Source organism: Solea solea, chromosome 12 (genome assembly GCF_958295425.1).
Source record: "Solea solea chromosome 12, fSolSol10.1, whole genome shotgun sequence".
NCBI classification, from domain to species: domain Eukaryota; kingdom Metazoa; phylum Chordata; class Actinopteri; order Pleuronectiformes; family Soleidae; genus Solea; species Solea solea.
The window spans coordinates 17203510-17229180 of record NC_081145.1 but is presented as its reverse complement, the minus strand read 5'-3'; the positions used below and the strand labels follow the sequence as shown (position 1 = coordinate 17229180).

Genomic DNA, 25671 nt, shown 5'->3' with positions numbered 1-25671 from the left:
TTTGCATGTTTTAAATTAACCCACAGCACTGATTAATTCTCATGCAGTGTGTGTGTGTGTGTGAGAGAGAGAGAGAGAGAGTGTGAGTGAGTGTTTTTCAAGTTTTCTCAAATACTCCTGCTTGCCTGTGTCTGGGTATGTGTCTGTGGTTCTGTCCCTTTCTTCCATCTGGATACTTTTAATCCCATTCTCTTCCCTCCGTCTAATTCACACCACTACTACCACCAGCACGCTGCTGTACCTCTCGCTATCAGTCTATTTGCATGATCGCTGCAGTCTGTGCAGCAAGGAGCTGCGTCTTGTGATTCACTTGGCAGCCACTTGAGATAAACATGTTGTGGTGGACAGACGCCTGCGTCCTGGTCTGGAGGAGCAGGACGGCGAGGACAGACTGACGTGGGCGGGCCCTACACTGGTCCCAACGTCAGCCCGGGCAGTGCCAGCCACTTGGCCAGATGGTCTAGAGTCATGCTCTCGCCACTGTTCATCAAATGCACCCACTCGCTCTGTCTTGCCTCGCCATGGCCCCTAGCATCATGTCACAGTGGAACCAGAGAAAATTAGCACCTAATTATAGGCTCCTCTCTGTGAAGAATGGTACACTTGCTCTGGAGTGTGTGTCAGTGTGAGGAAGCTGGGTGGTTGACTCACTGAGGGAGTGAGGACTGCAGAGGACACACGGAACACACACACACACACACACACACACAGGCCATGGCAGAGACACGTTATATACAGTATGCATGGGAGCACAAGGCTGAACCTCCTTTCTCTCTGGTTGATATGTGCCTCAGCAGGGTCTGCCTCCCACCCATGACGATGCCACAACAGAAACCACTTGTGCTCCATCTCTGATCCAACAGGATTAATTACAAACACAATGGAAGCTGATGCCTCTGGTTTCCATGCTCTGCAGGCTCCCTTGTGTTGAGGATGGTGTAGTTAATCTTCACAGGGAACAATGGATATTTTGTTCTGGTGCGTTTGGTTGAGACGCAGACGCAGAGCAGAGCTTGACTATGCTGCCATCTTGTGATTGTATCAGCACAAGTACAGGATGCAAATGAGCAGACCAGGATCATATCATGATGTGTTTTATTAATGCGACACCAAATGCCAACTGATGAACATGAAGTGATGTCAGAGGTAAATGAAGGGCTAAAGGATTCAACTGCTCCAGGTCAGACGCTCCACTGAGCGCCTCTGTGATAAGGAGAGAAAGTCTCAGAGGGATGAGCCGGCAGCGGTCAGAAAGCGGCTGCATGATAAAAGAAAAGCAAAAGATACCACCTGCTGAACCAGCACTGCCAGAAATCAAATAAACTCAGTCACTTTCATGTGGGAAGTAAGCAATGAAATCTTTATTAGGGCTGCAAAGACTTACCAAAAAATAGGTTAATATAACAAAAAGGTAATTTTCCCATTCTTAGACCATACAAAACCACGTCGCATCACACTTTGACACTGCTGATAATTCCAAAACATTTCTAAAAACATCCGCATATTATTGAGTGTTATTGTTTACATCACAACAAAAAAAGGAGTGGGGGAACTTTATGGAGCGAGCACAACATTTCACCAACATCACTCGAAGGCTTGTAAACCGTTGCCTTTACACCACTCACACAGAATGTGGATTCTGGAGTTAATACAAAACTTTGGCACGGTAGGTATTCTATCATGGCGGAAAACTGTAAGCAAGTATTTCTGCAGGTTTTAGTGAACGTCGAGTACAGTGTGATCCATGGAAGAGCGAAGTACGGGGAGTTTGATGTGAGCACACGACAAGTAAAGGCTGCTGGGTCAGCAGAGGATGAGGGATGGAATACTGGGGCAGTTTATTTTAGGGTATGACCACTTTGTATGGGCTCCCAGGGACACTGTCATCCCCCCATTTGACAATGACGGTGTAGCTGCCCTTGTCCTTGACAGTGTAAGTAACATTGTAGAGCTTGTTGCCCATGTGCTTGACGTACACCTCTTCACAGGGAGTATGGGGCCCATGCACTCCCACCATCAGCATGTTGGTACCTGGACAGAACAGTGAGAGGCAGGTTTTGTGAAGTATAATATTGCACCGGTGCATGCATTTGTGTATTATCAGCTGATTCTGTAGTTCCCCCCGGCTCTACAAACATTACTTTCATTAATGGGTTTGTGCATTTAACTGTTTTCTCTCACCTGCTTTGCTGCAGTCAACTGTAAAATTGTTTTTCTGCCCCACCAGAGCCTTGGACAGCCCCGCTCCGCGACACACAACCTTGCTGGCATCGGACGACAGTTTGCTCGCGGTGGAGGACGAGGAGGCGCTGTAGGCACCGCCCACTTTGGAGGACTTTGTGACTGTTTCGACCAAGACGGAGGAGGTCTCGTGGAGGCTGTGTCCACCCGAGAGCCGCACACCTGGAGGTGAGAAAAACACACAGAGAGATGGTTACCCGATGTCTTTCAGCACAAAAGGAAAAATATTCTTAAAAAAAACAACTTTTTAATCAAGTACGGCAAATAGTAGCAGGAATAGACTGCACGAATCCAAGTTGTACACTGAGCAGTACAAGCACAGATGACACAACATTCTCCTGACATCCACACTTTTTTTCAGGGGAACATTTGTTTCGTGAGTGAGACACTTGTCATCTGTGATCCACAGATCAGATGGGAGAATGACTGTCAAGCAGACCTGTGATTTTAGCTTTGAAAGGGCTGCCCACGATGTGCTGCGGCCCGCCGTATTTGATGGTGATGAGATAGTTGCCAGGTGCCATGGGAGTGTAGGTGATTTTGTAGCCTTCAGGACACTCCCGACAGTCCATCTTAACCTTGGAAGGTCCGTCGATGTTGACAGATAGAGTGCCTGAGCCGGCATTACAGGTTTTGACCACAAACTCTGAAGCGACACCTGGAGGGAAGATACAACAGAAAAAGATACAGATGGTGAGAAAACAGATTTTTTTATTTTTTTTTTTGCACATATTACATCTTAAAAGGTGCACATTTTAGAGGTGAAAGTAACACCGACCTGTGGTTCCTCCCTGTAGTCCAAGACCATGTGCAGTCACCATGCCTGGGTCTCCAATCATTCCCAGGTCTCCCACTCTCACATTGAAGGGGCTTCCAGGAATGTGGCATCCATTGAACTTGACATCTATTGAGTGAACTCCATTCTCCCGTGGAATGAAACGGATTGCACTCTTGTCTGGAAACAACACAAGAGGGGAGGAGAGGTTACAGCGAGATTCAGACAGATACAAAGCTGCACTCTCTAACTTTTTGGATTTTGCGGTGTGATTATTGCAGTCCATGCGTACCGCTGTCGAGCTCAGTGACGTAGCACTCCTCAGAAGAGCCAGAGGGCGTGTGGACTTTGGCGTCAACCACACCTCGAGCCCCATTTCGCTGCACCATGAAGGAAGCTTCTTGGTTTATCTTCAAGTCCTTCTCCTGCTTGAGACGGGGAAGAATGTCATCAGAATATCTGTAAGTGCTTTGTAAGTGTGTTTGTGTGTGTGTGTGTGTGTGTGTGTGCCAGCACCCGAGGGACACAAAGCATGTGACTCATCAGGCCCGAACAAGAATAGATCGAGTGGTTTGATGTGAGAGGCAGAAAAGGTCAAAGTTTACAGCGAGGCGTTTAGTATTTTTGCCCTACAGACCGACGATTGGGCCTTTCAGATATGAGAGGTAGTGTGACATTTTAAATGCTGGTCTGTTATTGCACTTCACCTGGTTTCTAGTGGTAGAAAAAAAAAAACACACTGAAGTGGCAACGCAGTGAACTAGATATGTGTTTCGGCATAGTTGGCAGCTGTGATGGAAACAGAGAGTGCAAATAAAACAAGCATCTGCAAAGTGAGGTGAGCCACAATGTGAGCTGTCGCAGGTATCTTTATCTTCTGCCACTCTTCTCTTTCTCCCTCCCTCTCAGACTGAAACACAATCGCACTGCCCACACATACCACAGCTTGTGTTGACCCACATTGGCAAGGGACAGTTAATCCAGGCCTTCATCGCTGGCCAACCTCACAGTATTATAGTCATAGATGCTGCTCCAACACTGGCACTCGAGCACACTTTAAGGGCAAAGTGCTATTAGACAATCCCTCTTATATTTAGTTAAAATTGCCCTGTGTAGCTGTTATAAACAAATATCTGTTGCATTCAAATCATTGTCAAGTGACTAAGCCTGTGTGTTTCTCAATATAGCGGTGCTTAGATTCACCGTATACACACAAATGCTCCCTCAGTCACGACTGATAGTTACGCACTGCAGCTTTAAATACAGTCTGCTATTCGGGAGTTCACCGATTGTGTGCGTTTCACGCAGCAAAATGTGGCTCTTTGACAACGTTTTTTGCTGTTTCATCTTACATGAAGGCTGGTGACGGTGAGCCTGCGGGCCTCGTCTGACAGCGTAGCAATTGGGACGATGAAGGGACTGTCGGGGATGTGCTCGTTATTGAACTTGATTGACACCTCGTAGTCACCTGGGGAAGCAGACAGGTTGTTTATTTAATTTCCAACACTGAAAGAGCTCAAGAAAGTATGCAGGAATTACTGAAATGTTGAGCAGTTTAGAGACAAAGTGGAATATCTGTATATGACACAAGTCCTACCTGGTTCTTTCACGATGTAGGAGACTCCGCAAGAACCATCCTTCCTGTCCTCAAAGGAGATTTCCGCTTTGCTAGGGCCCTCGACAGCAATGGACAGTCCACCAGCACCAGCCTCTCTGGTCCAAATGCTGAATTCAGCTAATTACAGTCAGACAAAAATAGATTAGATCGCTGTGGGTCATTATTTCATGAAATAATTGATCTCTAGTATAACGGTTGAAAACTCAATTCTTCCAGGAGATAACATACTGGGTGCACCAGCCACGCCCCTCTGCAGGCCGGGTCCTCCAGCACGGACTTTATGTGCTCCTCCCTCCCCCATGGGCCCTACAGTAAACTGGAAGGGGCTTCCAGGGACGTGCTGGCCTCTGTATTTGACGTTGACAGTGTGGGGTCCCATTTCTTGTGGGATGAAGCGGACGCTGTACGTGTTGCTCCCTCCATCCACAATGTCAGCATCCACCGTTTTCCCACTGGGGCTCGTCACCTGACCTGTCATGGCCTGCGAGCCGCCACTCTCCACTACAAAGGCAGCACGGCACAGCAGGTTAGATGCAAACCAAGCAGTGATTTGCTAATTTAAAAGCAGAGATTTGCTAATTTAAAAGAAGACTGTTTAAACTATTACCTTCCGGTCTGGCAGTGATGCCAGCGAAGCTGCTGAGGCTCTCTCTGCCCAGAAAGTCTCCAAAAACGTCTCTAAATGGGCTTCCTCTTCCTCCCATCTGTGTGCTCTCCTCCACTCGAACCTCCCTCTTGGTCTCTCCGCCACGGGTTTTGCTGATCTCTGTGCGCTCTGTGCGTGTGTACGTGTGGCTGCTGCGGGTAAATGTCCTGGTCAGCCTCTCCTGAGCTGAAACCATCTGAAACCAGTTTCCTACATCAAGGAGAAAGCAGATAGAATGTGAAATGTGAGTGTAAAAGCCATTTGGTACATTTTAAGATGGCTATTCACAGCGGTCTAACCACTGAATGGCTCCTGTTCTCACCTGGGATCTTGAGGTTAAGGCCACATGTGCTGCCCACTGAGGCAATAGAAGAAGCCTGCCTCTTCCTAGTGATACTTTCTTTGATCCTTCCTTCTCCAGTTACCTTCACTGTGAAAGGACTTCCTGTATTGAAAGAATAAATTGAATGCAGTGAATAACACTACATGCTTTTTAAAAAAAAATTTGCTGTCAATTTTATTTATATATATATTTATTTTTATTTTTTTTGTACCTGGAATGTGCTTTTCAGCAAACTTGATATTAACAGTGTAATTCCCAGGTTCTGTTGGACAGTAGGTAACTCTGCACGTCCCGTCCTCCATATCTTCACAGTTGATGTCCACTTTGCTCGGACCCTCGACTGACAATGCTAGACCTCCATAACCTGAATGGAAGGGGAAAATATTAAACGTTAAAAAGAAGGTGTTCTATATTTCCGTGCGTGGCTATTTTCTCTCTTTGCTGCTCAGGCTTACCTGCATTTCTTGTATCCACAAAAAATTCTGCCATTTCGAAAGTGTGCGCTTCCACCAGGCCTTTACCGAAGGCCTTGACTCGGCTGGCCTCACCGATCTCTGACTGGCCGACCATGATCTTGAAAGGGCTGTTGGCTACGTGCATGCCGTTCTTTCTCACACTCACTTCATGTTCGCCAACCTCCTTAGGTGTGAAGGAGATGCCTGTGAACATGACAAAGGTAGGCGGGGGGGGGGGAAGATTTAAGACGTAGAACCAGAGTGAAAATGAAACAAGTGCCAGAGATGTGTTTTATTTGTGTCTCTGTGAAGGCAGTGTCTCACCAAGGTGTCTGTTGGGCAGTCTCTTGAGCAGACAGGGCTCCTCGTTGCCTGATGGAGCCCTGACACTGGCAGTGAGAGAGCTCAGATCAGTCTCTGTGATCTTCAGGGACACGTCAGCTGATGAGCCCACATTCAGCTGAGATGTCCTGGTAATGGAGTCATCACCTTGAAGAAATAATGCTGGTTTAGATGTTTATCAATCCTAAAAATCTTAAGTCCTAAAAAATATGTCAACAGTTTTTCAAGGTCTATGGGAGCCATCATTTATTTCCTCACCAGTGATCTTGGCAGTGAAGGGACTGCCCGAAATGTGCTTGTTGTCAAACTTGACAATGATATTGTAATCTCCAGGAGCCGTGGGCAGGTAGGACACAGTGCAGGTACCGTCCTTGTTGTCCTTACAAGTGATCTCAGCTTTAGAGGGGCCCTCTACTGCCAGTGACAGCCCACCTGAGGGGGAGAGAATACACATAGGTTCATCCTTTTCTTCGCTGTGAAGTTGCCACAGTTTGTAAAGGTCAGTTGCGTCACCACAGATCCACTGTGCTGTCACAATCTTACCTTCTCCTGCGTTCTTGGTGACCACAGTGAAAGTGGCAGACTTGTTCACTGTGCCGTAACTCAAACCTGGACCATAAGCATTCACCACCCCACTGTTCACAGCGTCCACATAGAATTGCAGAGGGCTTCCTGCGGGAGTTAGAATCATTGACAAACAATAATTAGACCTCAGAAATGTGAAAAGACTCGTTTTTTTGATCGTATTTCGCTGTCTAAAGAAAAACAGCAATGCACTCTTTAATTAATCGCGGCAGTGTTCTAACACAACAGGGCCACATCCTGTCACTCTAAGGTTGTGTCTCTGACCTGGAATGTGGTTGCCTTCATATTTGATATCCATCTCATGCAGTCCTCTCTCTGTGGGCTGGTACTTGATTGTGATGGTGCCATCGTTGTTGTCAGTGATATGCGGGCGGCCAGTCTTGCCTGAAGGCATTCGCACCTCACCTAAAAATGACAGTGACATGGTTAAAACATCAGTGACCTCAACAATATGTGGAATGGCATGTGTGTGTGTGTGTGTGCAAAAGGATTTTGCTTCTGTGCGAGTGGAGTACATCACACCTGTGATTTCTCCCTGATGTGGCGTGAAGGGAACGAGGAAGTTAACGGGACGGAACTGGGGATCCACGGTATCGCGGGGGGCCACTGGTTCATTTGTGGCCTGTCATTTCGGTAAAAACAAAAAAGAGAAATATTTAAATATCATGAACAAGAGACCACATAAGTATCCAACTGCAGCTTCTTAGAGTAAATATGTTTACGCACCACCACATGGAAGGGGCTCTTGGGGATGTTCTGTCCCCCAAAGCGTATCGTAATTACATATTTTCCAGGTTCAGGGGCGGTGTAGTAAATGTCAAAGGTCCCATCGTGATTCTCCACCACATCCATGTCCAGCTCCATCCCCTGTGGGGTCAGCACTTTACAGGTCACCTTGCCTTTCCCAGCAGCTTTGGCATCGACTGTGATAACTGTATCCTCAGACGTCTGCAGTTTCTGAAGGCTTGCTGTTCAGAGGACAGGGATGTATGACAGTTAAAAAAAGTGCTGCATGAATGCTGCATAACAGAGTATGGAAATAAAAGGAAAATTACTCACATACACCATGTCCTCCAATGGACACTGGAAGTAAACAGAGAATAGTAAATTTACATGTTTATATTTTTTTTTTTATGCTTTCTTGTCAAAAGTGAAACTTGTTTTTTATTATTTTATTTGTTTAAGGGCCCCACATGTGGTGTTTCCTCTTTGTTTTATGCATATTCTGTCAGGTATGCCAGGGAAGTGTGGCTCAGTGGGAGCTATAGTAGTTTTCTTACCAGTAAGGCGACATTTGCTGGCATCTCCAGTAGGCAGGGACTGGATGCAGTACGGGGAGTAAGGAATCTCATCTCCACCATATTTAATGGTAATAGTGTAGGGGCCTGTGGAGTCAGGTACATATGACACTGTGTAGGTGCCGTCCCTGTTGTCCTGGATGGTTGCATTCTTTGGTTTGCCTTCTGGGTCCTGTCAGTTGAGGACATTGTTAGTTATTTTTATTTTTGTCACCTTCAGATTTACTTTAACTCTTTGACTCAATGTAGGTGAACTCACAAGAATCTGTACTGTGAGCAGTCCCTCTCCAGCATCGCGGGCATCGATAGTAAACTCAACAGGCAGACTCGCAGACACACCCTTTGTGTCCAGTCCAGGGCCACTGGCACGTACCTTGCTGGCATCATGCCCGGGCTGAGACATCACCTTGAATGGACTGAGGTAGAAGGACATCACAATTATCACATGTAATTGCTAAAGAAGATACAGAAAGTGTGCGAGGCGATACTTTTCTTCCTCAGCCAGGGCCTTAATTAAGACATATCTGCAGGTAATATCTGGCTCAGTGCTTCTCTAAACTCGTTCTGTACCTGTGTGGGACTTCCTGATCTGCATATTTGACAGCCACAGTGTAAGGGCCGTCCTGAGCCGGGGTGTAGTGAACCGTGTGAGTTCCATCGCCATTGTTCTTCACACCAACTGGCTCCACAGCACCTGAATTTAAAACACCAAGTAAATAAACACCACACCATGAATGATATTTGGACACACTGTTCAAATCTAACTCTGATTTATGACAGATCAGATTTGACGGTTCACATGCCGAACATGACTGCCCTCTACAACAGCACATGTGCGGTTTAGAGTGAGCTTTAGCGCTAGAGGACAACAGTCACCTCCACTGCTGTTTGATTTTTGCTGCATTGCCGCATAGATTCTCATTCACGTTGCATGGCCACATATTGGATATAAATCTGATCTAGGACCACATACTAAAGTGACACAGATCTGATTTGAAAAAAATCTGAATTTGGGAACAGATTTCTTTATCCACACTGCCCCAAGGTTTGTTTTTTATATGAAATTTTAGCAATCACATCAACCGAAACTGCATATGAGTCCCTTCAGCCTCGTAATCTGAATGTAGCCTATGAGTCAGAGTGTACAGAGTTTATGTGTTTTTCACAGTTGTCCAGTCTGTCCTCACCTGTTGGGCCATAGAGTTTGACATCCAGTGGGGCCTGTCCAGCTTTGGTACAGTCTGCTGTGAAGGTCTGAGGAATGTGGGCTCTCACTCCGGCACCCAGACCTGGACCTGAGCACTTCACTTTGCTGGGGTCCACAGGATCCCTCACTGGAACACGGAATGGACTGCCAGGGATAGGGTGACCTCCATAGTTAATGTTGACATCATAATCCCCAGGGGTGTAGGGGACATACTCCACACTGCAGCTGCCATCTTTATTGTCTTTACAGGATATTTTTGACTCTGAGGCTCCCTCGATAGTCAGGCCCAGGCCTCCTGTACCAGCACCCCTAAGAAGAAGAAGGCCACCACTATCACATATTTGCACATATTTGAATTAATCCAGAGTTTTTTTCCTTTAAAAAGAAATCCAAAATACCTGGTCTCCACAGTGAAGCAATTAGGCTTGTTGGTTATTCCTCCTTCCAGACCTGGTCCAAAGGCACGGACACGGGTAGGATCACATCCTTCCACCACAGACACTCTGAAGGGACTCTTTGGCACAGGTGCATCATCATACAGCACCTCTATCAGATGCATTCCTACACACAAGCAGACACAGCACATCAGTTGAGTATGTAATGTCCCTGCATTAGAGTTCTCAGAGCAAAGTAAATACCTTCTGCTTTTTTTTTAACCACTTGCTTTTAATTATGGAGCAGAAGACAAACTCCTTTTTAGAGAGATAAAGACCTGTTTATTTATAAAAGATGCCATCTAGAGTGCAGACGCTCTGGTGAGCATACAAGGAATTACATGGGTTCCCTCTTTGTTATTCTGTTACAACATTTTTCTGACAGAGCCCTCTCAGCAGGCCTATATGAAGGACTCCCAGCCACACTATGATATTAGAGCCTGTCTAGTGGCAGAGAAATGCTCTGTGATTTCGTTGCTTTGTGTTATAGGTCTCTATTAATATCCCCTGTCATTCACCCCACGATACTGCTGTGCGCAGGCAGCCTTGAGCACACATACCTGCCTGGTTAAGAGCTTGTGTTCCAGAGCACACTATTTATAAAACAGAGCTTGCCTGCTTCACTCCCTCCCTGCTCCCTTCCCTCTTAAACTGTTGCTTCACTGCATCATTTTGTATTTATACCCCCTTTCTCTCTCACCTTCTCTTTTCCCACTCCTATGCTCTATTCCCAAATGGCGCCTCGCACAAGCAACTGTTAGTGATTTCTCTGTCTGTCTGTGTGCACCCTTTAAACAGGCTGTCTATGTAGAATCCTCAGTCTATTGACTGCAGATAAAAAGATTAGTTGTTTTGGAAATGTGACCAATTATACAATTATACCTCTGCCGAGGAGGTTTGTTTGACTGTGACCAGCACAACTCGAAAAGAAAATTAAACATTTGGTTCCAAATTCCCGGGATGTAGATTAGCGCCTAAGGAAGAATTATTCAATTTTGATGATCTAATTAGGATATGGATGCAGCGATCGTTAATCTTCAAAGATAGGGGAGTGCACTGGTACTGTGGGAAACAGGTCAGCTTTGGTGAAGTCTCTAGTCGATTCTTTAATCATATGGATTAGCACTGATAAATGCTGTGTGATGTGCTACTTTTCCTCTATGCACCTACCGTCCTCAAATGCAGTGTACTCCACTCTGTAGGTGCCATCTCCCTTGTCGGTGATGTAGTTCTCTGTGTTGGTGCCAGAGGGGCTGATAATGTGAACCTTCACATGAGCTCCTCCAACCTTGCTGAGGGCTCTTGCATCAACAATGAAGTGTGTCGTGACTTCTCTGAGGACCCCTTTAAACAGGAGAGAGTATAACATTAAACAGAATCCCACAACTATGCATTAAAAAAACCTTTATAACTATACTGAGGCTTGTACTACCAGTTAACTCTTTTATGTCAGCTCATAGTGAAAAACGGAGTGAATGTATTAAGATTTTAAGTAGTGAAAAGCAGCAATTTGAATACTTTAGAGAGAAGAAATGATGCCTAGCTTTGCATTTAAAATAAACAAATCATTCGACATTGAAAAACTAATAATGTAATCATCTTTTTAGCACAGGTATAAGGGCAAACTCATTTGAAGCCTTAGATCTTTGTACCTCTGGGCTCCACTCCTGGTCCGTACACATGCACCCCACTGGTGTCCACAGCTGGCTCGACCTGCAGGACCTTGGGAAACTGTGGGATCATGTGGCCACCATATTTGATTGTGATGGTGTGTGTGCCATGGAAGGAGGGGGTATAAGTCACAGAGAACGTGCCCTCTGCAGTTTTCTGGATGTGAACTTCAGCCTTGACCCCAGTCTCTGACACAATCTCGATGGTGAGCTCGCCATCGCCTGCTCGGGTGCAGTCCACGGTGAAGGTTGCTGGTTCACCTGCCTTGGCCCTCTCCAGACCAGGACCTTTAGCTGTTGCCTTGCTGGGATCGAAAGCTGGGCGCACCGCAGCCTTGAATGGAGAACCGGGAATGTGTTGCTCTGCAAACAGGATGTTAATGGCATACTCCCCAGGCTCAGTGGGCAGGTAGGACACCGCGCATGTGCCATCGCCGTTGTCCTGACACTCAATTTTAGCTTCACAGGGGCCCTCTACAGTCAGGCCCAGCCCACCGGCACCTGCTGCTTTTGTATCAATAGTGAATGGAGCAGGTTTACCCACAATGCCATTCTTCAGGCCTGGACCAAAGGCTCTCACCTGTAGAGCAACAATGAGGCCAGTTTTTAAAACGTGGTATTAAGCACTTGTATTTAATAGACAGAGAGGAAAAGATGCAGCTTTGAGTTTTTTACAAAGTTTTACCTTTGAAGGATCAGCAGGCATCACTGCTTCAACACCAAAGGGGCTTCCCATCACCGGGTTGCCATCATAGCTGACATCAACCTTGTACTGGCCCTCCTCTGGGGGAATGTACTTCACACTGTGTGCACCTTTAGCTTTGTCAGATTCCAGCTTACATGGAATTGGTCGACCAGAAGGTGAGGTCATCTTCACACCTACATTTCCCAGCCCACCAGCTCCCTTTGTGTTAACAGAGAACTCCTGATCCTTTCCAACTTCCACTTCTGCAAGGCAAAGTAACACAGAGTATCAAAGTATGCTGCCAAAAGCCAATACACCAAACAGAAGATCAAGTTTTAGTAGTAGTAGTAACTTACTGGTGTCTAATCCTTCCACTTTCACTTTTCCAATATCCAGCTGTGGTGCTACTGTGATGTGAAAGGGGCTCTTGGGAATGGGATCTCCTCCATGAGTCACTGAAATTGCCATGTTACCCTGGATAAAAACAACAGAAGCACAATGGATATCCATCAAATTGTTGTCAATAATGCTACTCTAATGGTAATAGACTTCAAACAGAGGCGTACAGTACCTGCTGAACAGCCGTGTACTTGACAGTGTAGGAGTAATCGTGGTTATCAATGATCTCAAAGTCACGAACCGCCTCTCCTGGGCCTGATGCTGCAAAATGCACCTCAGGCTTGGCTTTTCCAGCTCCCTTTGTGTAGATGGTGAAGTGGGTGGGAGTGCCCACCTCCACTCCTGAAGCACACGTGTTTTGTTAGAGTTACAGCATTCAAAGTCAAACCACGGCTACATTAATACATTTTGTGTGTTTGTCATCTTACAACTATATATCTCACCTGTCTTGTTGAGTCCAGGACCCTCGGCTCTCACCTTGCCAGCATCATGGGAAGGATCTACTTTGACTTTGAATGGACTGATGGGAATTTCCTGGTGAATTGTTACAAATGACATAAGTCATTTAAAAAAGACAAAAGACAGTCTATATTGTCAGAAGGGAATGACACAGTGTCTCTGCCACTGGAAACTGTGTTCTTACCTGGTCAGCAAACAGCACCATGATGGTATATTTGCCTGCACCAGGAGGAGTGTACTTGACAGTGAAGGTGTCATTGTCATTCTTGATGATGTCAAAGTCAATGTCTGCCTCGGCAGGACCAACCACTCCAGGGGCACACTTGATTCCAATGCTGATGTCCCCTAACGGTTCAGAGCAACGGCCACAGTTAACAAAGGTGAATGAAAAGTTGACGGCCTGAATAGTAAAAGTAGCAAATCTTCTTTTCACTAACGCTACTTCATTTCGAATTTACTCTTTTGATAAGTGCAAATGAACACATTTGTATTATTCTGTTCGTTTTGTGCTTCAAGAAATAGTGTTTTTTCACCCCCCTCCACATGATCATCACCTGGTGCATGCTCACCTTGACCAGCCTCACTGCAGTCCACTGTGAAGTAGGTTGGCTCGTTGGCCTTCAGCCCCGTCTTCTCCACTCCAGGCCCATAGACCTTGACTTTTTCTGGATGAGAACCCTCTCCAACCAGCACCTGATGAAGTCACAGTGTACTTGAGGTGGAAGCAGCTGATTGAATTAGAACTGCTGCACTCCTCTTACTTTGTGAGTGTGTTTGTGTGTGTGTGTCTCCACACTCCTTACCCTAAAGGGGCTGTTGGGCACATTAACCTCCCCCCAGGTGACGATGATGGTGTGTTTAATAGGCTTTGCAGGAGTGTACACACACAGATATGTGCCATCTCCTTTGTCTGTGATCTTGATGTTGATGGTGCAGCCTTCGGCGTCCTTGGAGGATACAAAAACCTATTAACTGTAGTCAGTGCAGCCACACGACACAATATAAACACGAGAAAGCACTGCATATACTGTTAATGCAATCCCCTATTGTGAAATGTTTTAGAAATCCGGAATATGGATCCATATCACGAGTAAAATCCAATCATTTCTTCCTTGTCGTTGTCTTTGCGAATGATGCTGTGAAATGGTGTTTTCCTATTAATAGTCATGAGAAATAGTGCTCTCCATACCTGCGCGTATATCTTGAGGTGACCCTTTCCAGCCATGCGTGCATCAATGGTGAATTCAGTTGGTTTGTTCACAATGACACCAGTTGGCTTCAGACCTGGTCCAAAAGCTTTCACCTGCATCGACACAAGACAATAGTTTTGACATCATGATCAGGATTGTTCTTACATGTATGGTTCCGAGCTCAGTAAGTAGGCATTACCTTCTCCGGGAAGATGTCATTGGCTGCAGGGAGGATGTGCGCTATGAAAGGACTGTCCTTGATGTCTTCATCGTCACAAATGACATGGACAGCATAGTCACCAGGCTCAGTGGGCCAGTAACGTACGTCACAAGAGCCATCACCCTTGTCATCGCATTCAATTTTAGCCTGGGATGGGCCTTCAATGGAGAACCCTGAGCAAGGAAAGTATTCCCACATCAGAGTTGAACATTTTAAAATAGCATTTTTCATTTGTAAGAGCTCATAGCACTTGCACGCGTCTTACCCAGTGTTCCAACTTCAGTGTTGATGGCTTCAACGACAAAGTCTGCAGATTTTCCCACCATGCCAGTCTTCAGACCTGGACCCCAGGCCCTCACCTTCTGAAGACCTGCCTCCAGACCCACTTCCACTTCAAAGGGACTGCAGCACACAGCAGTACATACAATTCAAGTACTGCAAATGATCATTTACATTATTAATGAGGAGCTAAATAATGGGACCCTACCTGCGTGGGATGGGCTGGCCTCCCCACATGATGCTGACTGTGTATTTACCAGGTTTAAGGGGGTAATATTCACATTCATACACGCCGTCCCCTGCGTCACGCACTTTCACTTGCTCCTCTGCTCCAGCTGAGGATAAATTAACACATTCAGTGTAGGTTTTTTTTTTTATGAATTACAGGGAATATGTAATTTCATTACTGCAGACCCAAACGCCAAGCAAAAGAAATCGCTCTAAAAATATTCCATGAAGTGTGTTGCAGAGAAGAGAGAGCAGTCTGACTCACTTGGTCCTTTGACTGAGACATTCAGTGCTCCACTGCCAGCTCCCTTGGTGAAAACTTTGAAGTCTGCAACCTCTTTCACTCTCACGCCTTTAGGCTGAAGGCCTCTACCTGTAGCTCTGCAGGCGTTTGGGTTCATGGCTGAAGGGAGTAACAACAAAAAGGAAAAATTCAATACAAGAAACATTTAGCAAAGCGGAAAGCGAATGAGTGTAGCCAGCATTTGGCAGCAGAGTTAGTAGCGAACATGTAAAAATAACACATTCAAATGGGATTCCTGAAAAGGTTGACAGACATGACCTGAAAATGATGCTTTTTTTGCAGCACATACAAAAGTACAGAATGCTTAATGCTATATAAACACGCTGAAGTACATCAAGGCAGCGTCTGACAACATTTCCGTCAGTCAGTCAGAAATGTTGACTGCAGGCTTAAACTGAAGGCTGGCTGATGCAATTTTAGATGTGATGAAGAAGAAAAAAAAATAACATGTCAACAGCACAAGCGCAGATAGACGAACAAAGTAGACATAAAACGCAAACTAGAAACATCTCTAAACTATTTGTACAAAATTGTATCCCAGTGCTGAATTTAAAGCTGCAGGGCGCAAGAAAAAAACACATTGAGCCACCAGAATCTCATAGAAAGCACAGAGGGGCATCAACATGGTGAAAGCTTTGGGGCGATCTGGCTGAGCAATGGGAGGAAGCTCCTTCCCAACAGACCATACTAACTTGGACGGCCCGGTTTTGGAGGGGGAGCCCCCTTCCCCCCTTTCACTCCTGGAGGGGTGCGCACTGACTGAGGGATTATCTGCAGTGGCGCTCCCTTGGGAGCAACAACAGGCGGTGCTAGAATTGACAAATAGGAAGGGTTATCGTCTCGACTGGGTGGGTTTTCCCAGGAAGAATAAAGATGACTGTAGATTGTGATGGATAGATCACCCTGACACTAATGGCACACAGAGAAATCTAATTTGTCTGACAGTTATTTACAACACAGACGGATGGCTCACCCTCTGCAATGTCGACAGTGAAAGGGCTCTTGGGGATCTCCTGGTCTGCAAACAGTACATGGATGGTATGAGGGCCCTCTAACATTGGACGATAGGTGCAGCGGAAGACGCTGTCGCCCTTGTTCTCCAGGATGAGCTCGACGGTGTCCTTTTTGCCCTGAGGATCGACGATGACCACACTGACATCGCCCTTACCGGCACCTGAGTGAGACGGAGAAATCATCGTTTATGAGATGACACAGTTCCTGCTGTAGCTTTAGTCGCTCAGATCCTAGTCCTTCCTTTGCATGTCTGTGCATCACTATGTGAAGTTACCAGCTGTGTAGATATCAAAGTAGGTGGGTTTGTTCGCCAGATTGCCCGTGCGCTCCAGCCCTGGTCCTCTAGCATGGACTTTGCTAGGGTCGCCCAAATCTTTCGCCACATTCACTGTGTAGGGGCTCTTGTCAATGTCCTGACCAGCAAACAGCACTTTTACCTACAAATACAAAATGAAGACACGCTAAGGCACATTCAAATTGAATTATTTGTCCCTTTGTGCTGGCTGACCATTGCACTTCATACAGGATAATGGCAGCTCACTCAGGTCTTTACCTTATGGACACCCTCGACTTTGGGAACATAGGTGACTGTGTAGGTTCTGTTTTTGTCGTTATTGGGTTTAACCTTAGCCTGAAAAAAGAGGAAGACAAAGTCAGAGAGGGCTTGATTCAAAACTGAGAAGGCAATCGGACAGTATGTTAATGATGAAGGTAAAACTTGCCTCTTCTTTGTGTCCCTCTGGATCCTCCACATACACCAGGACCTCACCACTTCCAGCTTCCAGAGTTTCCACAGTGAACACGGCTGGTTGCAGCACTTTGTTGCCATGGGGCTCAATACCTGTCGTTTAAATATACAGTAGAGACATGCGGTGTGGTGTTATACTTGATCCTATATTCCTAACACCAGCCAACGAAGTGGATACACCAACAGAAAAATATATTATTCATTTTCCTGAAAGGAAGATGTGTGTGAAGTTTTTCCTGAAGCACAGTAGCACAACTGCCTTTAATATTCTGAATGAAGAAGGAGGAGGACAATATTCATTCAACTTTTATACTGTTCTTCTGCGTTGTTGTAAATTGGGCCACTCTGGGCTGCCTACCTGGTCCATAGGCTTTAGCCTTGTCTGGAAAAAGCTGTTTGGTCTTGAGAGGAGCGCCGGGCTTCAGTTTTGCTTTCGGGAATTGAGACAGGTAGGTCATCACAGAGTGCTCGTCCACATTTGGGTCCACAATCTCCTCGGGTGCAATTACCTACAGTACCGAGAGACGACAGGGTTTTATCAGTCAACGTGGCTGTAGGAAAATATATTTGTAATTAAAAGGTAACACAAAGTGTAAAGTTCATTTGCAAGTTCTTGCGACAACTGTTGCACCACAGTTGAATTTCCATTTCCGATTGCATTATCTGTATGAATGGCTTGGATTTGACAATTTCTGTATTCCCTCCACCTCTTACTTCTCACCCCCTTGCAGCACTTGTTTGCCTGTCTATCACACAGAGGCACAAAGCCATGCTCCATGCCGGTTATATTTAACCCTTGGACAGGAGGGTTAAGGATTGTTGCCTTCAATAATCCAGCCAGGGGGATTTATCCTGAGCCAGACCTCTCCCACATCTCCTAAACACCACCACAATGAAACCCAGCCTCGGGAGGCTTGCAGAGCCATGACATACATCCTGCCGCTATCTCACCAATGCTAAGCCTCATGGAGGGAAAAAGAAGCTCCGTGTCTTAGACAAACAAGTAAACAACCTGCATTGTGCACATTACAGTATGCACACTCAGAGTCTTACAAATGGGTCTGGGAAATGTTGCACTCTTGCCTTTTGCCTCACATTGTTATTCTGATAAGCACAGTCATATTTTTTCCTGTGTTTTGGTGGCTGGCGCTGAAGGTGTTAAGAAATATCACACCTTCACAAATTCACAAAGCTACCAAATAAAATCACACACACACACACACACACACACACACACACTGAAAGCTACAATAAAGTGAATGGAAATATTGGATGTGAGCTGGGTCATAAATATTTCATGAAACCCTCCAGCATGATCTCCATGGAAAAAACACTGAGCACTATTTCATACACATTACTGACTTTTTTTTCAGTTCAGTGCAACCTCACTGGTGTATATAACCTCACTGGTGTACGTACATGTGCTGAGGAATGTTCACATTTGCAAATGTGCTACTTTACTTGCAAGTAACTGCTTCTCGATGGTTGGCTGTCACTGAGTGTCTATCAGCCTGTGCTCAGAGAGTGTGTTGCCAATCACAAAAGATGCTTGCTTCCTCTTGTCGTACTCTTGTGTCATGAGCTCAACCCCCCACCTATCTGACACGCAGTGGAGCTAAAGCAAAACAAAAGGCACTGTGTCACTGGCACCTTTCGTGCATCTTACCTGGGGCACACCCAACCAGTCGTCAGCCTGCTGCATGGCTTCTCTGGCATTTTGCACGGGCTGGTTTGGGTCCCACTCCGCCCAGTCGGGACACAAACCTGACAGAATGAAAACAGACACATTAAACAGTTGTGCGCGATCACATGCAGGCGGCATTACACTGTGATTACCCCTACTATCTCTCCAGCACCTCACCTCCAACTAGAACCTGCCTTCACTGCTGCGCTCCTGACTGTGATCGCAAATATGCAACAATGCAGGTGTCTGTTGACTCTTCAGAGGAAACAACTTTCCCTGTGGCTAAAGCTCGCCTCCTCTGTGCTACTAATGCCTAAATTGGATTAGTGCTGGTGATGGAAAGGCTACTCGCTCAACAAGTCCACACAGGCAGACCACAGAAAATTATTATCCAATTAATAAACAGTGAGCAGCTCAACGGGAGCTTCACAGGCGGGACTGTGCACTATAATAAAACAGAGAAACATTTATTTAAAGCTGTCAGCATCATAGCACCGGGCTGGGACTTCAGCAATATTACAGTTCTGGAGTAAAACCACAGCCACGTTGTTCATACTACAACAGTGTTGTAGCAGGGGAAGCAGGCTTAGACTACCACTGTATAGTTGAATTACATTTGAATCAGATTTAAAAGCAGCACTTCAAATTTAGAACAGTCAGTGTTTTATGTAACCCTGCTGTTCGGTAACAGCTGACGAAACAACAGAACCTTGTATGGTCAGTGTAGCAGCATTGTTTGAAAGATCTGTCTCCTCAGATCAATGGCTCATGTAAACACAGTTAAACACGGTGATCTAGCCTTCGCCTGCTCCTCGGTCACTTTGATTTTCATTCTGCGGAGCCAGGTTAGGAGAGGACTTTACAGTGTTCCATGTTGGAAACACAAAATCCTAAATTGGCAGTGACTCAAATGTTGTGGTCCTTGGATGAGTGGCTCAGACACCTCCCTGTGACAGATCACTCCGCATTTTGATGCACAGCCAAGCATCCCCCCAGAGAGAAGAGGAGGAATGGTGCCCAAATTAGGGGTTGTTGTGTAGCAGCGAAGCTATAAACGCTAAAGCCAAGCCTCGGCCTCAGAGACCCAAAATGTGAGAGTGAAAGCTTCAGTCATTGTGAGACAACTGGCAGGGACGACCCCTTACCATCAGAAACGCCTCTACACCCCCCCTACACTGCCTGCTCTCCAGGGGGAGATTACACTGGCTGACATATGAATCTGTGTGTGTGTGTGTGTATGGGCGCTCCAGAAAGTTTATGGGATATTCAGTTCACTTGTAGACGAGGAGCAAAGGAGATAGATTTTCTTGAGTAGGTGATACGCTCTTAAATACCCTGAGTGACACATGCCTGACCCTGAGCTCCACAGCAACCAAACAAAACTGCTACATACAACAAGGCTGTCAACGGGCACGGCACGTATTCTGACTCAGCACTTTCTCAGCGCAGTGCGTAGTCTCAGCGGGAAACCACTAAAAGCTTCTTACCGGGGGCACAGTTGTCGACCAGAGCTCCCAGGGCTTTGCCATCCCGCCAGTCACGGTGGAAGTTGGTGATGGGCAGCTGAGGCACTTTGTTCTGTATCCATCCCAACAAGCGCTGTTTGGGCGTCAGCTTCTTAGCTTCCTCGTCATCCTCGTCATCCCACATGGGCATGGAGATGGAGTAGTGGAGGATGAGAGTCCAGATAAGACCCAGGATCAGCTTTAGATTCCCATCCACAATGGCTTTGCTATCTGCATTTGGAGAGAAGACGGAACAGACTGTGTGAGGATTATAACTTCAAAAAGTTCACTAAAATGCATCACGTCCTGCAGCGGCAAGTTGTGTTTTCATTATTAATTATTCTTGGAACCTGCAGGGAGGTTTGTGCCATCTATTATTGAATTAGTTTAATACATAATCTCATATGTATATCACAGTGACACATCACCACCCAAGGCACCTTAAAGCTCCAGTGTGCAACTTCCATCGCGGAAACACTGCTCGCGTTGCTACCCACTGGACTTACGCAGTGTCACAGGTGAACCTGCGAGCTTTCTGACTAACATTCACTTCAGTATCTCACGACCTCACTGGAGTTTCAGAGAACTTTTCAGAGCTAATTCCCTAACTTAAACTTTGCTGCCATCTCACTGTAATAATGCAGAGAGTGCACACATCTGGCAAAAAAAGTTTGAATGCAACAAACGTTTGTTTTTTATTGAAAAGTTACACAATTATTATAAAGACCGAATTATTCATATACTTTAAATCACAAATAGTCCTTCCTTGCTGTAGTGCAGCAGACTTGACCCGGCTATTCTGAGTCGAAATATAAACTATAATGATTGACTGCTGAGGTGACAAGAATCTAATGCTCCTTGCTGCTTCCCCCCCGAGCCCCTTTCTCTTAGACAGCTGTCTGGCTGAGGACCCCTGACAATCTGTCATCTAGTCACAATGGTGCTCGAGACAGTGACAGCTGAGGATATGTGGAAGTGGATCCCCTCTGCATAAATACCACTTGGACTTCAATTACTTCTGAAACTTATAGCGCTAGAGTGCGATAAATCAAACAGACAGAGATTAGGTTCATTGACAGTGAGCATGCAGCTCCTTTCCTGTGGTCCTCGAAGGAAAGGTTTGTCAAATAAGCCATTTTTCATTTTAATTGTAAAAAAAGATTTCAGCCCTGTAAGCTGAAAACCCTCTGAGAAGTGTTAGACTTTAACGTTACATTGACTAATCTACTGTGTGATGCACTCTGGTTAATTCAGTAAAACTTTCAAAGCGGAGGGACTTTGATGCAGTTGTTTATCACGAGGCTTCTCCCCAGGCTATTTATCTTCTCATAAATCAGTGGCTTTTATCACAGGGCACTGTTTGATGTGTCCCTGTTTGACAGGCACAGGCAGGTGGCACGATGCGGCACAGTGTGGTTTTGATCCCGCTGTGTCCAGCTTTAAGGGCAACTGTGTAGTCAAAGGGACATCCATCATATGGTGTCAGGTTACACACTGTGACACATGTGCAAATAAGCCTGTGGTGATCTTTTTTAGTGTCTCGGGGGTTACTGTAATAGGAGTGAGACATCATTTCAGTGGTGACCCACTGGAGCTGCATGCAGGAGGGAAATGTAAAATGCCGGGACTTCTATTATCATGCCCTGTTTCTGTCAAAATCGTCTGACCTATTGTGTGTGTGTGTGTGTGTGTGTGTGTCTATACAGCTGCTGAGGCTGAGCCAGACACCTGCTAATGTTGCTCTGCAGACTCTGTGGTGATATCTGTGATTGTGATCTTTGGCCTCCACTGATCAGCAAGACCCCCGTGCTGATTCATCCAGAGTTCAGTGTAATCACACACACACACACACACACAAAAACACTCAGGGCATGTCCAGGGTGACAAACTGTGGCCTTCACAGTGCAGCAGCCAAAGCCTCAACTATGCCAAGAATTTCACTCAGATGTGTGGCCATACCGAGTGTCTCCAAACCAGGAAAATACTGTCAGAATCTTAATAAGCCCTCTCATGGTTGAATTGTGTACGTGTCTATAATTAAGTCGTAACTCTTCGTCTCACAGTATTTGCACTTTTCGTGTCAGGCTACGACTTTCTCCTCACTTACGAAACAGGCGGCATCCCGTTAGACGTGGACGAGTGAAGGTTGTCCTAATGTGACTCTGTGGATGTGACACAAATCCACTACAATTTAATGTAACCTCAGTATTATGTGGCAACGGACTGATCCCTAAATTCCACCTGAGTTAATCCTCACCTCACAGGAGCTGCTGAGTAAAATTGGCTGTCAATGAAAAGCCCCCGGTGAGACACGCGTCTGAGGCGAAGCACATACATTTGTGCCTATATGTGTGTGTGTGTGTGTGTGTGTGTGTGTGTGTGTGTGTGTTATGGTACGTTATGTGCCTTGCATGAATTAATAGTGTAATTGTCATTAGCACAGTCCTAGTGAATTTGCAGCCCGTCATATTGTTGCAGTCGGGGTACAGCTGAAGCAAACTATAAGGTCCTTGACTGTGACACAAGTTAATGACCTCACCTCTGCAGTATCTGCCCAATAAGCTTTTGACCTCTACTCTGTGCAGCTTTCCAGAGGTGTGTGAAAGCCATGTCTCACTGCTGGCTGACACCTGGGCTGATAACATACCAGAATGTGTCTCTTGTGTATTGTGAGCATGTGGCTGTTTTAAAAATACCAAAGCAATGTGAGATATTGTCAGTGTAACTGCGTAACTTTTTAACTGTTTAAAGCACCGCCTGTGACGTGCCATTAGGATTCGGACACGCTTTGTCGGTGTCAGCCATCATGGATTCCTCCTCTAGTCACAGGTTCCTGTCTAATAGAGTCACTTACCCTCAGGCCACAGATACAGCTCCTTCACTCGCATCAAGCTTTGTGTCAATATTCATCAGAGTCATTAATTAAAACATACATTTACACATTTACGTCTCACACTACTACTTTTTAGGGTTATTTATTGTTGTGATAATAGATGATGTGCCGTGGAATAGTCACTGAGGATTGTCACATGCTGAGTTGATGGTATGAAGTTGTACATAAATCAGTGAATTGTTTGAATTGAATTGACCTGGCAAACGTTTTCTATTTTTTTCCTTGTTTTAAAAGACAATTTAAGACTGACTCACCAATAGAGACCAGTTTGATGTGCTCTCTGTCCAGGAACTCCAGCGCCACAGAGACATTTTCCAGTTTCATCTGACGGAAGTTTGGCCTGATGTGGTACTTTCTGTACATTTTCTTCTGGCTCAAAACCTCCAGGAGTGAAATGAGCTTGAGCCCATCACTAAAATCCCTCTGAAGGTCAGTGATGGTCTTGTTCACGCACTTGAGGTGCTCATTGCACCACCTGGTGAAGGTGTTCTGCTGGATCTTCTTCCATGGCGCGTCCTCGGCGAGGTCCTTCTCCGTGGCGGGCATCTCGTCGTCCTCCTCTTCCCCAAAGTCAGTGGCCTGGTAGTACTGCGGCTCGTCGGTGTAGTTATTGCTCATCATGGTGGCTTTTTCCGTGTCCACTTTTATACCGCGGTGACACCTGGGTGTTGAATTGTGCGCTCGGCGGCGCAGAAAACTTTCACAGGTCGGTAACAAGCGCGCGCTCGCGGAGGAGAGTTCAAACTCGGAGGAGTTTAAAAAAGCAGCCAGGAAAATTTTTCAGAGGTGCTTGCGAAGAGTCCGCTTGTGTCAGGGCAGTGATGAATTAAACGATTCGATTTCTAACGGGCAAGGCAGCTGCTCGTCGTGGGTTGTTTTTTTTAATTGGCACCCTCTCGATAGGTCCGTCCTTCCTGATAAGTCCTCGAGAAAAGTTTGGAAAATGTTTGGTGGCAGGTGAGCTGGATCAGCACTGAGCGTGTGTAAAGTTGACTGAACATAGGGGGAGGACATGGGTTTATAAAGGAGCCCGGGCTGCGTCACACACAGCCTCTGTGATCATAGTCTATTTGTTCATCCACGGGGATAACGGGAGTCGGGGTCAGTTTACGGGGAGAATGGGGCAGGGGATTGGTCAGTGCAGCGGCAGCGCAACAGATGCGCCACGCTCTATGCATGCTACTTATTTTTAGGCGCGCCTATTTGGGAACGTGGGGGCTGTAACTTAGCGATTGTTGTGAATGTGTGTCACACTCGGGGTCCAAGTGTCTGAACAATTGAGCTAAGAAAAGAAAGACGTCTCATCTTAAAAAGAGTTTCGTCTCCTTCCCTCTGTTTCAGAACAAACACGTTAAGAAGCTCAGTTTGTCTTTAAATGTTTTCCCTACTTATTTTGTCATTCATTCCACCTGTTGCCACTGTACAGAAGGGTTACGTTCATTATTCAAACTAAAGTTATACAGTATGTTGTGTCTTGCTGGCTGTTGCAGTTTATTATAGGGTAATAAAGTGAGAAGTGTAGCAATGTCTTAGTCTGGATACGTTGTCAGTGCAGAGGATCATTTTCCAAAGCTGGATTTTTACGCATCACATTTTTTGACACTGTGGCCCCAGAGAGGCACATTTTAAAGGATGAGGTCATTCTGGTGAGGATGTAGCAACTGCATTACGTGTGCTTCTCATCAATCTGCCACCACTCAGTGAAATGTTTCTCTACGTGGACAAGCAAAGGTCAACGCAAGCACAGGGAGGGTCATAGGAGGAACCCTGATATTCATGCACTACTGTGATTTAGGTCTTTGATAGAGAATTAGATCATTTTTCCAGCATCAACAGGCAGTGACATAGTACCGTTTGAAGAAAAATGTTGTACTGGAGTTCTCTTGACAAGGGCTGCAACACCAAAAAGTAATCAATTACTAATTATTTGGATGATTGAGTTGAAATGTATGCATTTCTCTTTCTTTGGTTTGTGGACAAAACAAGACATTTGAAGACATCATTATCTGAAACCGTTGACCATTTAAAAACAGTTATTAGTTGCCACCTCAGTAGTAAATGATGCTGAAGGACAAGAAATCATAACACTTGCCACTATACGTGATTAAAATGTTCCACACGAGAATCTCTTTTGACAGGATCAGAAGTGACAGACGCTACAGAGCAGGAAATGTAATCATCTTTATTGAAAACCAGTCAGAGCCAATGGATATTGTTTTTTGCCCGCTTGCTTAGGAACTGTGGTGGTGGTGTTGTGACTCAGCAGTCAGTGACAAGGCAGTGACACCAGATGCCAGCACCAGCCTTGATGAAGCAGTGGGAGGTAAGATTCACTGTGACACATGCAGAAAGAATTCTCAGGCTATTCTCTGTGGACTCCAGGAACCTCAATGTTAATCTCCCCCCCCCCCCCCCCCCCCCCCCCCCACTATGTAGTGAGGTTGTTCTG

At 45.8% G+C, this 25671-nt stretch overlaps 1 protein-coding gene across 2 annotated transcripts; it reads right to left on the bottom strand.

The window, feature by feature from the left end:
* Positions 1 to 1332: 1332 nt before the first annotated feature.
* On the bottom strand, positions 1333 to 24237 carry LOC131469754 (filamin-C-like). 2 transcript variants are annotated; one of them, XM_058645051.1, is made up of 47 exons: positions 23477 to 24237; positions 20312 to 20560; positions 18807 to 18904; positions 17499 to 17649; positions 17115 to 17233; positions 16946 to 17023; positions 16667 to 16829; positions 16352 to 16552; positions 16071 to 16187; positions 15340 to 15477; positions 15055 to 15181; positions 14833 to 14969; positions 14547 to 14740; positions 14347 to 14460; positions 13961 to 14104; positions 13727 to 13850; positions 13342 to 13502; positions 13142 to 13232; positions 12871 to 13040; positions 12656 to 12773; positions 12300 to 12562; positions 11597 to 12194; positions 11115 to 11288; positions 9909 to 10071; positions 9491 to 9819; positions 8874 to 8997; positions 8563 to 8719; positions 8286 to 8475; positions 8065 to 8088; positions 7732 to 7973; positions 7528 to 7627; positions 7270 to 7410; positions 6964 to 7092; positions 6679 to 6852; positions 6403 to 6567; positions 6079 to 6282; positions 5835 to 5987; positions 5603 to 5725; positions 5242 to 5490; positions 4863 to 5135; positions 4614 to 4751; positions 4369 to 4484; positions 3309 to 3441; positions 3020 to 3196; positions 2681 to 2899; positions 2182 to 2403; positions 1333 to 2031 (listed from the first exon to the last, which is right to left on the bottom strand). In XM_058645051.1, the coding sequence occupies exons 1-47, from the start codon at positions 23841 to 23843 to the stop codon at positions 1844 to 1846; spliced, it is 8229 nt and encodes a 2742-aa protein (XP_058501034.1). In that variant the 5' UTR covers positions 23844 to 24237; the 3' UTR covers positions 1333 to 1843. The 2 variants fall into 2 exon arrangements, with proteins under 2 accessions (XP_058501034.1, XP_058501035.1); XM_058645052.1 differs by lacking the exon at positions 16071 to 16187 and having other exon boundaries at positions 23477 to 24236.
* Positions 24238 to 25671: the final 1434 nt, after the last annotated feature.